The 14,671-nt window shown below is 59.0% G+C and overlaps 1 protein-coding gene across 4 annotated transcripts in view; it reads right to left on the reverse strand.

Annotated features, from left to right (window-relative positions):
* Positions 1 to 5,268: 5,268 nt before the first annotated feature.
* The window catches only part of NCAPD3 (non-SMC condensin II complex subunit D3), a 59,142-nt gene continuing 49,739 nt past the window's right edge, over positions 5,269 to 14,671 (reverse strand). For all 4 annotated transcript variants that reach the window (XM_040257800.1, XM_040257799.1, XM_040257797.1 and 1 more), the window contains exons 25-34: positions 12,716 to 12,853; positions 12,438 to 12,571; positions 11,766 to 11,965; positions 10,228 to 10,338; positions 8,673 to 8,795; positions 8,093 to 8,229; positions 7,854 to 7,975; positions 7,003 to 7,101; positions 5,792 to 5,960; positions 5,269 to 5,713 (exon numbers count right to left, since the gene is read on the reverse strand). In XM_040257800.1, the coding sequence (XP_040113734.1) occupies positions 5,608 to 5,713; positions 5,792 to 5,960; positions 7,003 to 7,101; positions 7,854 to 7,975; positions 8,093 to 8,229; positions 8,673 to 8,795; positions 10,228 to 10,338; positions 11,766 to 11,965; positions 12,438 to 12,571; positions 12,716 to 12,853 (1,339 nt within the window). In that variant the 3' untranslated portion in view covers positions 5,269 to 5,607. The remainder of the gene's footprint in view (positions 5,714 to 5,791; positions 5,961 to 7,002; positions 7,102 to 7,853; positions 7,976 to 8,092; positions 8,230 to 8,672; positions 8,796 to 10,227; positions 10,339 to 11,765; positions 11,966 to 12,437; positions 12,572 to 12,715; positions 12,854 to 14,671) is intronic.

Here is a 14,671-nt window from a genome sequence, read left to right on the forward strand (position 1 = left end):
CCTTTGCACCAGGTTTCCAGCTCTGTCTTCCTTCTCCTCGCTCCCGGGCCATTAGGGCCAACTCCCCCGAGGCAGACAAAGCACTGTGAGGGTCTCGCTCACCCCTACACTGCCCCAGTTAAGATTGTTAGTCAGTGTAGAAGTCAGAGCCTCGGTTCTTTTCTCTAGTTTCAATTTTAATTCTCTCACATAAACGTTTTTGGCTCCACTAGCCTAAAGCTGTGTTTGTACCAATTTCCAGGCATTCAGAAGAATGCCTCCCTGTTCTGGAGGGTCATAAAACATTCAGACCCAGTATAATCATTAACTGCTTTTCAGTTTATCACGGAGTAAAACTCCACGTAGACAATTAGCTCCTAGACTCCAATAGTATATGGAGTGAGAACTCCCAGATGTTCAATCTATATTTAGAAAAAGCAAGAGGAACCAGAGAGCAAATTGCCAACATCCATTGGATCATCAGAAAAGCAAGAGAGCTCCATAAAAATATCTACTTCTGCCTCATTGACTACACTAAAGCCTCTGACTGTGTGGATCACAAGAAACTGTGGAAAATTCTTAAAGAGATAGGAATACCAGACCACCTGACCTGCCTCCTGAGAAATATGCATACAGGTTAAGAAGAAACACTTAGAACCAGACTTGGAACAACAGATGGGTTCCAAATCGGGAAAGGAGTACACCAACTGAACTGATGCTATCACAGGTATAGCTTTTTAAGAAACCGCCAAACTGCCTCGCACGGTGGCTGTGCAGTTTTACTTTTCCTTGGCCGTGTGCTTCCCCAAGCCCTCACTGACACTTGTGACCATCCGTCATTCTCGCTCCAGTCTCCCTCAGGGCTGCGGAGTGGATTCTCACTGTGGATTCGATTTGCATTTCTCTGACAACTAATATTGTTGAGCATCTCTCCATGTTCAGTTCAGTCCAGTCGCTCAGGTGTGTCCGACTCTCTGCGACCCCACGGACCGCAGCACGCCAGGCCTCCCTGTCCATCACCAACTCCTGGAGTCCATCCAAACCCATGTCCATTGAGTCGGTGATGCCATCCAACCATCTCATCCTCTGTCATCCCCTTCTCCTCGCCTCAATCGGCTAATGGTGTATCTTTTCAGAGAAATGTCTGTTCAAATGCTTTGTCCATTTTATTTGTCAATTCACTGAATTGCAAGTTTTCATACATTTTGTGTCCTAGACCTTTGTCAGAGATGTCTGATCTTCTGGTCAATGAACTGTCCTCTCGCTCGCCTGTGTCCTCTGAAGCACGAAAGGTCCACTTTCTGTGAAAGTCCGCTGTTCAGTCTCTGTGCCCGGCCCTTTGCGACCCCGTGGACTACAGCACGCCGGGCTCCTTGGGCCCACACAGTCTCCCGGAGTTTGCTCAGACTCATGTCCACTCCATTGGTGATGCTGTCTTCTCCTCTGCCGCCCCCTTCTCCTTTCGCCTTCAATTTTTTCCAGCATCAGGGTCTTTCCCAATGAGTCAGCTCTTCAAAGTATAGTGAATATTCAGTGTTGACTTCCTTTAGGATGAACTGGTTTGATGTCTATGCAGTCCAAGGGACTCTCAAGAGGCTTCTCCAACACCACAATTTGAGAGAATCAATTCTTTGGCACTCAGCTTTCTTTATGGTCCAACTCTCATGTCTGTGACTACTGGCAAACCATAGCTTAGACTATACAGACCTTTGTGGGCAAAATAACGTCTCTGCTTTTTAATAAGCTGTCTAGGTTTGGCGTAGCTTACCTTCCATGGAGCAAGCATCTTTTAATTTCACTGTCTGCAGTCACCGACCATGCGATTTTGGGGCCCAAGAAGTCTGCCAGGGCTTCCACTTATTCCTCTTCTATTTGCCACGATCTTAGTTTTTTAATATGACGTTTCATCCCAGCCTTTTCACCCTCGTGGGAAACTGAGGCTGGCCCTCTGGTGAAAGCCCTGGGAAGAGGGTGGGTGCGGGCGTCCGTGCTGCGGACGGAGCGCCTGTGGGCAGACAGTGACCTTCATGAGGCAGGAGCCTCAGACCTCACGTCGGGGCCCCTCACTCTGTGCACAGGAGAGTCTGGGGGGCGCTCCGTCTGGGTGCAGGGATGCCAAGGCGCTGCTGGTGCCCTTGGGGCCCCGGTGGGCCGCGGGCAGGTGGGCAGGGCTGAAACGCAGGCACTTGGGGATAGCCCCTGGGGAGGAGGGGCAGCACCAGAGCCCTGCAGCCAGGCCCCCGTTGGCCCCAAGCCCCAGCTGGGGGTCAGCACTGTCCTCGAGGCAGCCTCAGGCCAGTACTGCTGCCCCGCCCCCGAAGCCACGGGCTCAGCCCCACTGCGAGGAGAGGACACGCGAGCATGTCCACCAAGCCTTGCCCCGGGCTGGTGACGCCTCCTGGTGCCCCGGAGCTCTGCCCTCCGTGCGGGCTGCCCGCTGGAGTCCACCAGGTCTGGCGGGAGGACCCTCTGAAGGACGGACAAGGGTTCTCTCCTCATCATGAAACTTTTAACGAAGAATCATGAGCTCCATTTCTTTGGTAGCTGACGGAATCATGGAAACGTAAGGTTGTATAAGGTCTCCAGGAATTTATCCACTCTGACCATCTTGCAGTGAGCGGAAACTAGGGCTTACCCCAGTAATTTACACTGTTGGGGTGCTTCCTCCTCTGGGGGTCAGGGCTCAGTGGAGGCTGAGGCAGGATGGGGGCGGGTGCAAGGACCCCCACTTGTGCAGTCAGCCCCTGGGGACGCCCCAGCTGCTGTCAGATCTGGGGAGGTGCTCTGGGGCAGGAGGACGATTCCTGGGCTGTGCCCCAGAGCCCCTGACCCGAGAGACGGAGCCTGGGAACTGAAGTTATGAAATCAGCACTCACATGCACACTGTTCCTAAAGGACAGTCAAGAACCCTGCGCCTGACAAGGGAGGACAGCAGCAGCCCCCAGGCTGGCCCGCGCGGGCCGCTGCACCCCTGGGTGCTTTCCAGCACTTTCATCTGCACACAGGGCAGCCCTGTGCCCCGCCTGAAGCATGAGCGTAGCTGAGGGTCTCCTGAGGGTCAGCTGGGGGCTGCAAGGTCACGTTCTCACCTCCTATTTGCCCTTTTAATCTGCTTGAAACTAAATACTCTGTGGTAAGTCCTAGAGATTCAGGGGTTTTCTTCTTTGGGGCTCTGGCTCCTAGTTCTGTCTCTGTGGGGAACCATTTCCTAGTAAGAAAGCTGCCAGATGTGCCCAGAGGCTGGTCAGTGCAGGCGGTGTCCGCAGGTGGGTGCTGCAGCTGGTGGGTGTCACTGCTGCCAGGCAGAGCCACTCCAGGCCTGGGGAGGGTGGGGGACAGCATCGTATCACCCCTCCCCTTCTCCAGATGACCCCAACACTGGCGGCACCGTTGGGGGTCCTGGCCACCCTGACCCTCATCACAGGGGCGTCCACTCTGCCTACACACGGGGCTCCTTCGTCAGCCACGATCGAGCCTGGAGCACTGAGCCTGTCAGGCATGAGCAGTGTGCCCCGGGCACTGCTGGGGCATGTCGGGCCTCACTCGACTCTGCTACTTGGCTTCAGCTGCAAGAACCCAGGGAAGCTGGCCAGTTAACAACGTCAGGACAGGTGAGGAGGCGAGGAAGCCTGGAGACCTCGGTGTCATCAGCAGGGAAGGTGATGTCTCCGGTCCCAGGAGAGAAATGTGTGTGCTCCGGAAGCTTCTGTTCCACAGGCCTTGCTGCCACCCCGACTTGAGAGCTCGCGGCGCAGAGTGCGTGCCATCAGGCTCCCTCCTACCCACTGGGCCCTGCAGTTGCCGGCTGCCTTCTAAGGCCCACTCAGAGTGGTGGGCTCCCAAGTGCCCAGGCCAGCTCGCCCGCCCCGGTCCACTTGATGTCCAGTGCAGGTAAGGGTGAACCAGCCCTGCCCATGCCATTCACACACCACATGGGTCCGCCCAGATAGCGCCAAGGGGGCTGGGAAGGGAAGGGTCCTCTGTGTGGCCCCTCAGCCTGGCTTCCCCAGTACCGAGCTCTGTGGCTCTGACTCAGGAAACACAGCAGGCTGCTCTCTGGCCTCTAAATGCCTTCCACTTTCTCGTGTGGTTCATGAGACGGTCCAGCGGCAAAGGCAGTTCTAAAATCGAATCTGTCAACTGCATTTACATCGGCGTAAAGACAGTGACCCCCGTTCCTTCTCTGCCGTGAGACAGGGCAGGCTCCGCCTCACCTCCCAGGAGGCTGCTCTGCGGGGCTGTGAGGCTGGCAGCCGGAGGGGGGTCGGGCAGTGGCCCAGCTGACGGGGGTGAAGCGTGAGCCCGAGTCCAGGGCAGTTTCCTGACACTGATGAAGTTCTCACCACCCGACATGCTGCCTGCTTCGAGGGCCATCAGGGACGCCTTGCAAAGGCCTTTGTTCCTTGCAAGTAGGTGCTGCCTGCCTCAGACGCGCCGCTGTGCTCACACCCGTCGTGAAGCCCTCTGGAGCAGGGGCTTCACAGAAGGATGCTCCCATGCCTCTGTGTCACCGGCTCTCACAGGGAAGGACACAGTCATCATTACGTTCAGTGTCGCTATCTTTTACACTTTGGTTTTTAATTCAGCACTCCAGACAACGCCGACCTTTCTTTCCTGAGTGTGTGGGCACCCTGCCACAAGGACTGGCAGCAGCGGAGGGCAGCCCCTCGTGGTGCCGGGGGAGTGTCTTCGAGTGTGTCGCCTCCTTCTTGGGTCGTGTCGGGCGTGCCCTGGGTCTGAAGCGCTGGACGGGGCGAGGACATCCCTCGGGGGCTGCCCGCTGGCCCCGCCATACACACATGCAGAGTGCTGTGCAGACGCGTGCACACACAACTGCGCACGCGTGGGAAGCCGGAGTTGGGACAGCCGCCGCGCTCTCAGCCTATCAGCACTGCACGGACAGAAGCCCTGCGCTCTGCTTCGGCAGATCTGGGATGAGCCCTGAGCCGACCCCGTTTCTCTCTGCTCACTCTTGGACAGGGCACACGCTCACCAGCATTGAGTGGGCCCAGAATTTAAGGCCCCTCCACTGCGGGGACAGCCCTCAGGACTGGACGTAAAGCAGCGGTCCTGCTGCTCTGGGTAAGAACCAGATTCTCTCCAAGCAGGGACTGCAGTCTATGCCGAGACAGCTGCTGTGAGGAGGCAGATGACCTGAAACTTCAAGACAGCTTGGGTCCCTTTTCCCTAACAGAAGAGATTTGGTTTTATTCTCCTCCAACACTTTGTCAGTTAAATGACTACCGATAAAAACCCTGTGCTAAAAACACTCAGAGGCTGGACTCATGCTTAACCTTTGTGCACTGGAAGAAGCTTAAAAAAGTGTGCAATTTAATAACAATAGAAAAAATATTACAGTCAGGATAACAGATATAGAAAGCAATGTCCTTACTGTAAGGAACTGGAAAACAGCTAACAGAAGCAGGACTTCTAAGAGACAACATTCTGGATTGGGACCAGAACAGAGCTCGTTAGAATGAGCTGGATGTTTTCAGATATTTAAGTCCGTATTAAATACCTAAGGCATTTCCCTGGTGTGTTACAGTTCTTAACCAGGTATTGACGAGCCACAGAGGTGAACAGGCGGGTGGCCCCGGGGCTCCAGGCGAGAACTCCCAGGAGAGGTGGTCACTTGCCCCTCTTCTTGGAGGCCTGGCGGCGTGGCCTCCTGGAGGCGGTGTGGTCCTCGTTTCTGGAGGGAGACCTCACGTTCCACTGGGAAGTCTGCGGGGGCCTGCGGGGACGTGTGCACACATCATGTGGGGCCCCAGCCCTCAGATGGGACTGTTCTGGGTAGGGACTGGGGACTTACGGCATGTCGGGCAGTGACAGACACAGAACATTGTCCCCCTGGCCTGCGGCTCTCGAGCCCCGCCGGCTTCCTGGAGCGCGCCTCCTGCTCTTGCTCTGGAGGGAAAGCGACTGGCCTGGTGACACGATGTAGCTGATTTCCGAGCCAAAAGTGACATTTGGGATGGTCTCTGGAAGGGGGAATGTTCAGTGAAAGGTTAGTAAAGGCCTTCGGGGGAGAAGCTGAGCAAGGGCAGGTGCACGTGGGGCCAGGGCCTGCCTCCCTCCCCGGGTTCCCGGCCCCGACCGCCTTCCAAGCACCACTGCTCACGGCTCCTGCCCAGCCCCTCGAAGGCCTCAGCGCACTCAGAGCCCCTGAAGAGCCCTGCTCCTGCCACCCCTCCTGGGTGCCCTGAAGATGCTGCCCTGCTGGCTGCCCCCTGCTCACTGCCACCCATCCTCCCACCTGGGCCAACACGGGCTTTGCATCCCAGCGTGAGCTAAACTGAGAGTCTCTTTCTCTAGAGGGGACACAGGCACCGCCCTCAGGGGAGTTGCCAGCTTTAAAGGAAATCAGTGGGGTTGAGTCCTCACTCGGTGCTCAGCCAGGACAACCTGAGCGCTGAGGACACGGAGACCCCGCTGTCGTACGCTGGTGGGGCTCCCTCCCGACCCAGGGCCGTCTGCGTCCAGAGCCCTGTGCGCCCCTCAGCCTGGGCTGCGCCTGACAGCAGGTGCTACTACCCCGGACGCCCTGCCCCGTCCCCATCAGCTGTGCTCTCACCACACCCGCCAGAAGGCCGGGCACCACGCGTTCCACTGAGGTCTGGGGAGGCCTTCCCAGCCGGGGGTCAGGTCTGCTGGTGCGTCCGTGGCGCCACAGGCCTGGGAGCCCCTCCCGCCCCTCACCGCTGCTGTGCAGACCCCAGATGGGGCTCGGAGCCCTTCGCACAGCCCACCATGGCCAGGTGGCGGCGCTTCTGCAGCCGATTCACCACCGAAGTGCCCCCTGTTCAGTTAAGCCTAGCCCTGAAAATGCGGCACGTCCACTGGTGGCACCTGGAAGGGGCCACGGTCAGCTATGCCTGGCGAGCAGCACCGTCACAGTCACTCAGAGGCAGTCAGTGTGACCACACGCCCCATGGCGTGCATGAGGAAACTGTGCTGGGACCCTTGCACATGTGGTACACGCTGCAGAGTCAGGAGACTTGCTGGTGCCTGCAGCCTACTTACGCTCAGGAGTGCTGATCCCTCGCTTCGTTTCGAGGTCAACAGCTCCACTGGACTCCGGGTCAGCTCCACTGGACTCCAGCTCCAAGACCCGCATGGGCACTGGCAGGAAAGGGGACAGCATTACCAAACAGCCCCAGAAACAAAGCATAAAGGGAAAAAACCTTTGCAAGATACACGGTACACTCAACGTCCCAAATAAAGTTTTTATAAAGAAATAATTCAGAAAGATACACACAAACGATAAGCATGAGAAACCATGGCCTTTCTCACTAGGATTCAAACAAATGAAATTAAAATTTTTGGCCTACAGCTCATGGGATATTATGAACCCCTTTCTCTGTAGGATGTGGGCTCTTGTGGGCCAAGGTGGGAATTCACATGAAAGGAACAAGAAACAACGGTCTGACACTATCAAAAGCTTAAAAAATACTCGTGGGAATTAATCCTGAAGATCATACACGTACAAGACTACATCCCAACGTTTACTGTGACGTGATTGGTTTCGGAAAGTTGAAAAACACCTACGTTTTCAGGAACAGGCAGGTGAGCCCTGCTCCACAGCCATCAAGGCCCGGGCGAGGCTGACGAGAGCCCCCAGCCCCTCCCCGCTGAGCAAGGAGACCGCGGGAAGGCTGCGCTCACGCCCTCCTCCTCTCGCCCCTCGCTGCCGGCGGGTCGGCTTCACCCTGCCCTCCAGACCGTCCACTGTGAGCAGGGCTGCTGGACACCCTCCGAACCCGGGCCCATCCCAGTGGCTCATTTAGACGACAGACAGAAGTGCCTGATGGGGACAGGGGTGGGCCCAGGTCTCTTGAGCTCCGGGGCCGCCAGTGGGCGCACGCGGGGCTCACCTGGGCTCTCAGGACGACTGTCCAAGGGCAGGGGACCCGTGGTCCGGCTACTGTGCCAGCGGCGCGACTCGACGACCTTCTTGACGGAACTCAGGATGTCCATGGTGCTCGCCGACAGGGGCCTGTTGGCACAAAGACACCGTGAAGCACGGAGGCGGACGCGCCCTCCTGCTCCCTGGAGCCCAGTGCCCGCCCACGGGTGCCGGGGGCGCCCCTGCAGCTGAGCCGGCGCCGCACACCTGTCCTTGGGCACCAGACACAGTGGCGCAGCCGTGTGCGCAGCATGGGGCCTGGGCGTGAACGGCTGGTCCACAGCGGCAGCCGCGGTGTCTTTTTCTCGGCCAGCAGGAGCTGGAATTGTTTCCAAGCTCAGAACCTGTCACAGAGAAGAATTAAAGAGCACGCCTCCCAGCACTTAGTGTAAAGGGCATCTTACATGCTCGGCACAGGCCCAGAGGAACGCACTTCAAAACGTCAGACCCGGGCTTCCGGCACTGCCTCGCACAGAGCCCATGGGGCTGTCCAGGCTTCCAGGGGAGCAGCCACCCCAAGGAAAGGCTCGGGGGGACTGCGCTCTCTGCCACCAAAGGAGCCAGGACCCCATCAGGGTCAGCGCTGTCTGGGAACAGGCACATCTCCCTCCCCGACTGGGACGCGGCGACTTTCCAGCAGGTAGGGGTGACAGGGAAGGGCCTCGCTGGCGGCGCCCCCGAGACAGGAGGCCACCAAGGTGCGTGTGGGGCAACACTGGGCAGACAGGGGCAGGGCCACCGCCCACCGGCCGCTCTGCAACCCGGGGTGCCCGGGGCCGCCCCTCACCGGCTGCTGCTGCTCAGCCAGCTGCTCCTGGTAGCGCCTCATGTCGTACTCGAGTTCTGCGGCCAGCTGCTTGTCAACTGCGAAGAAGTCCTTGACTTCATCTCCGTAATCCTGCATCACCTCCTAGAATGGACCGCAGCATCCCTGAGCGCCCCGAGCCGGTAAACGGGCTCTTCCCCACAACCTGATCACGCCGGGAACACGGCAGGACGCGTGCTCAGAGCAGACGGTTTCCGCTCCATCGACAGACCAGCAAACCTGACGCCACCTTCCCAGGAAGTGCCAACTGCACCTGTGCTGGCCACAGGAGCCTCATCTCCTGGAAGCCTCCTGAACACTGCTAGGCACCATGGACCCCTAGAACTTTGGCTGGAAGCAGCCCCCAGCAGGGCTCAGAACTGTCTGCGGCTGCAGGGCTGTGGGACCTGTCTCAGGAATCCCAGCGGGAGGCTGGCAGGCGGGCAGCACACGGCATCCTGGCTAGATCGGGCACGGGGAGCCGTCCACACCTGCTTTCTCAGGACGCGGCTGAGGCTGAGGCTTGGGGCCATCTATGTGTCTCCTCATGACGTGACAGAGGCTGTGAGCACACCAGGGCTAAGGGCGGAGGCAGGGACCTGGCCTCTATGCCGTGAGGAAGAAGCCACTTTTCCTACTGGAGGCAGGGAAGATCTACCTGGCCCAACCTCTAGGGAGGAGCCCCCCCCAGGCCTCAGGCAACCAGGGGGCTCCCAGGTACAGGCGAGAACTGTGGGGGCTGCTCCGACAGGGTCCACACAAAGCCGGGCGCACAGCCCTGCTCGAGCGTGCCCAGAGGCGGGGTCTCCCTGTCCGCACGTGTTTCAGGGGGCTACCCAAGATTTTATTCCTTTCTGAGGTTCACCGGGGCAAGAACAGTGTGAGTGACCTAAAGTCCTCATTTTCTCCACAGTCAGCCTGTCTTTCCCACCTTCACTTCTGTCGGATGAAGATGTATTTGAAAACTGTATTCGATGTAATCCTGGCACAGCCCTTGTTGGGAAATAAGGAATCTGAGCATTTTTTGAGGAAGAAAACAACAGCATAAACGGAAAGGGGAAATGCCGTGTTTCTCTCTGACTGCAAGACTCTATAGGAAGGTCTGAGACCTCATTTCTGTGCACTCTTGGTCTGCATGCGGCCCCTGGGGAGCCCAGGGCCAGGAGGCAGAAAGGCTGCTGCTGGGTGCAGTACCCCCAACTGGCACCCAGACACAGAGCTGGGGGTGAGCTCCCATCAGCGATGAGCACCTCCACTTCACCCCATGCAGAGTGAACCGAGATGGGGGCCTGTTTGTGGCCGCAGCTAAGAAACTTCAAACCTGAACCTAACGGTTAAGGACACAGACCCAACTCCCCAGGAAAGGCAGAGACAGCCTCTGGGGGACCTGTGGCCCCTGTCTTCTCTCCCAGGCAAAGGGCAGCCTGGGGCCCTGCTCCAAGCCATGCTGGACCCACGGTCAGGACTGTGGGGTCCTGAGTGACCAGTGGGAGCTGGTGGGGGGGGGGGGCAACCACACAGCCCGAAGCCCCCTTACCCTGAGGTAGAGCATGAGTTCTCGCAGAGCTGGGATCTTGTTCTTTTCTAGGGCAGACTTCAGGGAGGTGATAATTGGAATAATCATTTCTATTAAATTCCTCTTTTGAACCTGTGGAAACAAAAGAAGGCTGTTTCAGATGCATGAAGTTCTGAAAGACAAACATGTTCCCTTTATCTAGTTCTTGCATGGCCGATCTCGAACATGATGTCAAGTTTACTTTTTATTTTTGATGTCATTCTGAGAACTGGAGAGGAAGTTACCTCAGCTGTGGAGACTAGGAAACCATCACTGCAAAGTGGTGTAAAGCAGGAGGCATACACAGACTAGTTTTATTCCTAAACAAGAAAAAGGAACTAGAAATACAGTAGAGCCTTGAGTAGCCCCGTCTCTAAGTACAGAGCCTCACCTGTGTGGGAAGGAGGGAGCTGGCACCCCCGCCCACCGACCCCAAGGTCAACTGAATGAAGCGCTGAAAACGAGCTCCCAGCCTTCCCACGAGCCCGTCACACAGCCTGGCTGCACCCCGGGCTCCTCCACGAGATGAGAGGGGGCTCGGCCCTGCCGCACGAGCACGCCCGTGTCCCTGCAGGTGGGGCAGCACAGGAGGGGCCAGGCCTGGAGAGGGTGTGGGCCCCTCTCTGAAACTCTGTACACAGGAGATCCGCCGGGTAGTCACACACTGCCTTCACCAAGAATGAGCGCCAAGCACAGATGTCTGCGCGAACCTCTGAGAATTAGAGACAGCACACTGCACTAGCCCCTGCATGCCAGATGACCCTTCGGAACCTGAAGGTCACTCTTGTCCCATTTAAAGTCGCTAGCATACGCTCTTTACTTGTAATCCACTCATTTCTAAAGACTTACCAGAGTTCCTGAAACAGGAGGGCCAAGACTAAAGAAATAATTTAATAAAGATGAGTCTGAGCAGAGGCTAAGTTAGGGAGAACCTTAAAAAGTGGTTTGAACACATTCACTCCACAAATATCATCCAATACCTTCCCTGCACTGGACACCAGGCTAAACTCCCGGGCGACAGAAATGCGGCCAAGAACTCACTCCTTCAAGCTACTTCCAGACCAGGCTGTGTGTCACAATGTGAGGCTGGCAAGGTGTGAGGGGCCGTGAGGGTGCTTGGGAGTGAAGGGGCAGGGCGGGGTGTGTGTCTGGGGGACTGGTTGGGCAGGCAGCACAGGGGAGGCTGGGCAGGGAGAGGCCCTGCAGGCGGAAACGCGACCCCTTGGAGACCAGAGCCAGCGGGCTGCAGAGCTGGGGGGCGTGGGCCAGGCCACACATGGGCATCGAGAGTTTACCCAGAAGGTAACAGGAAGCCTCCAACCCACTTACTAAAGATACCGTCAGTGGGTGTAACGTCCACACACATACCACCAGAGCCAGGCACATGCGAGCCACCAGAGCCACAGGCGCCGGCAGAGAAGAGCCCCAACAGGGCGGGTGTTCAGGGGAGGCTGGAGGGGGCTCTGGGGAGCCCGGGCCTCCGGGAGCAGCGCCCCCGCCTCCGGGAGCAGCGCACTCACCTGCGAGAGGAGCTTCTTCTGTGACTCCTGCAGGGCTGCTCGGACCGGGGCCAGCTCCTCCTCCTCCCCCAGCTGCTCCCTGTCTGCTCTGGCCCTGAGTGCCTGCAGCCTGATCTCCTTCGAGCTGAGCACTTCAAACGTGTCCGAGAGCAGCTCGCTGGCTTCCATGTCCAGGGGCAGGTCGCCGTCAGCAAAGCAAGCTGGAGGAAGCAGAGGCGGACCTTGAGAACTGCTGCCCACAGTCGGGGGTGGTGGTGTTGGGCATGGGTGGAGGCAGTGGCCTGCTGGCCTGAGGGCAGGACTGATGGCTGAGGGTGACGGGGTCAGGACGTCGGGACTGGGATGTCAGGCGGACGGCAGAGGGCGCTGGGGTCAGGACGTCCGGCCGATGGCCTAGGACACGGGTCAGGATGTCGGGCCGACGGTGGAGGGCGTCGGGATCAGCACGTCAGGCCGATGGCCTAGGACACGGGTCAGGATGTCGGGCCGACGGTGGAGGGCGTCGGGATCAGCACGTCAGGCCGATGGCCTAGGACATGGGTCAGGACATCGGGCTGATGGCCAAGGACACCAGGGTCGGGGTGTCGGGGTCCCTGGGCTGCAGGGCGGCTAGGCCCCCAGCCACTCAGCAGTTCCCTCCACACTCTTTATCCCCGCTCTGGCCGGTCCTACCCAGGATGTTCTCGAAGATTCTGGAAGTGATGTTGAACCGCTGCTCGTCTGAGAAGTGCTCCAAGAGGAACCTGTATATCCTCGCCCTCCTCTCCCTGTTCTCAGCCCCCTTCAGTGAGAAGAGCCGCTTCTCTCTGGGACAGAGCAGGACCGTCTCAGCACAGCCCTCGGCGAGGCTGGAGGGCCTCTCTCTCCTGGGCCACCCACCAGGGGGCCGCCGTGCCTCGTGGGGATGCTGCCCCCCGGGCCCTCCGCGCCACCCCCGCCTCGGCACTGACCTGTCCGACTGGGGGAACCTATTGAAGCTTTCGTGCTTCTCATAGCTGGTGAAATGGAAGATGCACTCGATGAAGTGCTGGTAGAATATGGTCGGGTTCCTCTTCAGGAGTAGGTGCACCAGGCAGACCTCCCCGGTGCTGCAGAGAAGGGACGGGGCCGGGTGACGCCGCGGACGCCTCGCAGGCCCCCAGGAGCCTCCCCGCAGAGGCCACGACGGGGCGGGCACCGGCTCTCCGGCACACGCAGCTCCGGGGCCGGGCCTGCCCTGTGAACCCAGGCTCCCCAGCTGTGCTTGCACGCTCACAGCCCACTGCCGCTCAGCTCGCAGCCCACCGCCGCTCAGCTCGCAGCCCACCGTCACTCAGCCACACCCCACGTGCAGGAGCTCCCCAAGCTGCCCCTTCAGGTGGACCCACCGGCCATGACCACCCCAGGCCTCCTGCCTCAGCCTGCACTCTCCTGAGGACCAACACGAAACCCATGAGCGGGCAGACAGGACCGTCCACAGGCAGCGACCGCTCAACCCAGGCAGCAGAGGGCCACGGGGCAGCACCCACAGCCCCCGGAGCAGACGCTCGAGGACAGGGTGGGCACCCAGGCCAGGCCAACCCAGGAGCAGGCTGGCTCTGACCCAGTGCCCCAGCCAGACCCACATTTCTTCACACCTTGAGCTGACTGCAATCTCCAGCTGCCAGGAGCCCGTCCCCCAGGGGGGAAAGATGGGGGACAAGAGAAGTCTGAAGGCACTGCTCTTGGCCCTGGGTGCACAAGACCCCCGAGAGCCCTCCCGGCAGCTCTCCTCCAGGCTCAGGACGCGGTCAGTGTGCTCAGAGCTCACACCGCAGCCAGTCAGAGGTGGCCACTCAGAGACCTCAACAGGGCAATGCCCTGCTGCCAACGGTGACCTCGGAATGTTCACTGGATGCACCCTTGAGCACACAACCGCTGAAGCGCCATCTGCTCAGGGGAATGGCCTCTCCTCCCAGGGAGGAGGCCTGCTGATTTGAGCTGGATCCCTGGGTCGGGAAGATCCCCTGGAGAAGGGCATGGCAACCCACTCCAGTATTCTGGCCTGGAGAATCCCACGGACAGAGGAGCCTGGTGGGCCGCAGTTCACGGGGTCACACAAAGCAGGACGTGACCGAGCGACTGACTTTCAGATGTTCAACATCAGATGCTGGTCCATTCACATTAGGTCAAAAATAGGTACAGGTCGGGATGCATGGGCAAGCACCCTGGTGAGTCCCCGGCCTAACCAGCTGAACAAGTCATCCCATAGGCATGTAAATGACACACAGGGTCTGGACACAGGCGGAGGGCGGGTCCAGAGTGGGGAGGACACCCAGCCACACAGACAGGCCTGCTGAGACTCGCCTTGGGTGCACGAGGGCACACAGAGCCAGCCAGCTCAACCGAGTCGCCACAAGGGACAGTGTGGTATCTGGCAGCTGAAAAGTTACAAGAGGCCAGAGACCTCCGTGGTGCCCGCTGGGGCCGGCGCCTTCTCCTGTCCTCCTCGCCCCCAGAACCCTGAACTGGGACCACGCGCAACAGACCACCAAGTCAGGCGCACTGCAGACTTCACAGAGAACCATCTCACGCGAAAACCAGAGGGAAGGGCAGTCATCCCGAGGAGCACCAAGAGTCCAGATCTCCATTCCATCAACCCAGCAGGCTCAAGGGGCAAGCAGTGAGGCCGCTTCCTTCTTAGAGCAGGAAACACACGTCCCTCTTCTCTCGGACGTCTTCCTACACACATGCTACTCTGAAGCTGGTATCCCCTTGGTGGAGGCTGTGTGGATGACTCAGAGTCCTGACCTGGATGCTCTCTGGCTCAGACAGGGATAGACCCCTGCCCCGCGCTGACCGTCACCTTGTTCTGACCGCCACCATGATGGGGGTGGACCGCCGCCCGCGCTGACCACCACCCGGCGCTGACCGGCCCCTGTGCTGAC

This window comes from Oryx dammah, unplaced genomic scaffold, assembly GCF_014754425.2.
Source record: "Oryx dammah isolate SB20612 unplaced genomic scaffold, SCBI_Odam_1.1 HiC_scaffold_17, whole genome shotgun sequence".
NCBI classification, from domain to species: Eukaryota; Metazoa; Chordata; class Mammalia; order Artiodactyla; family Bovidae; genus Oryx; species Oryx dammah.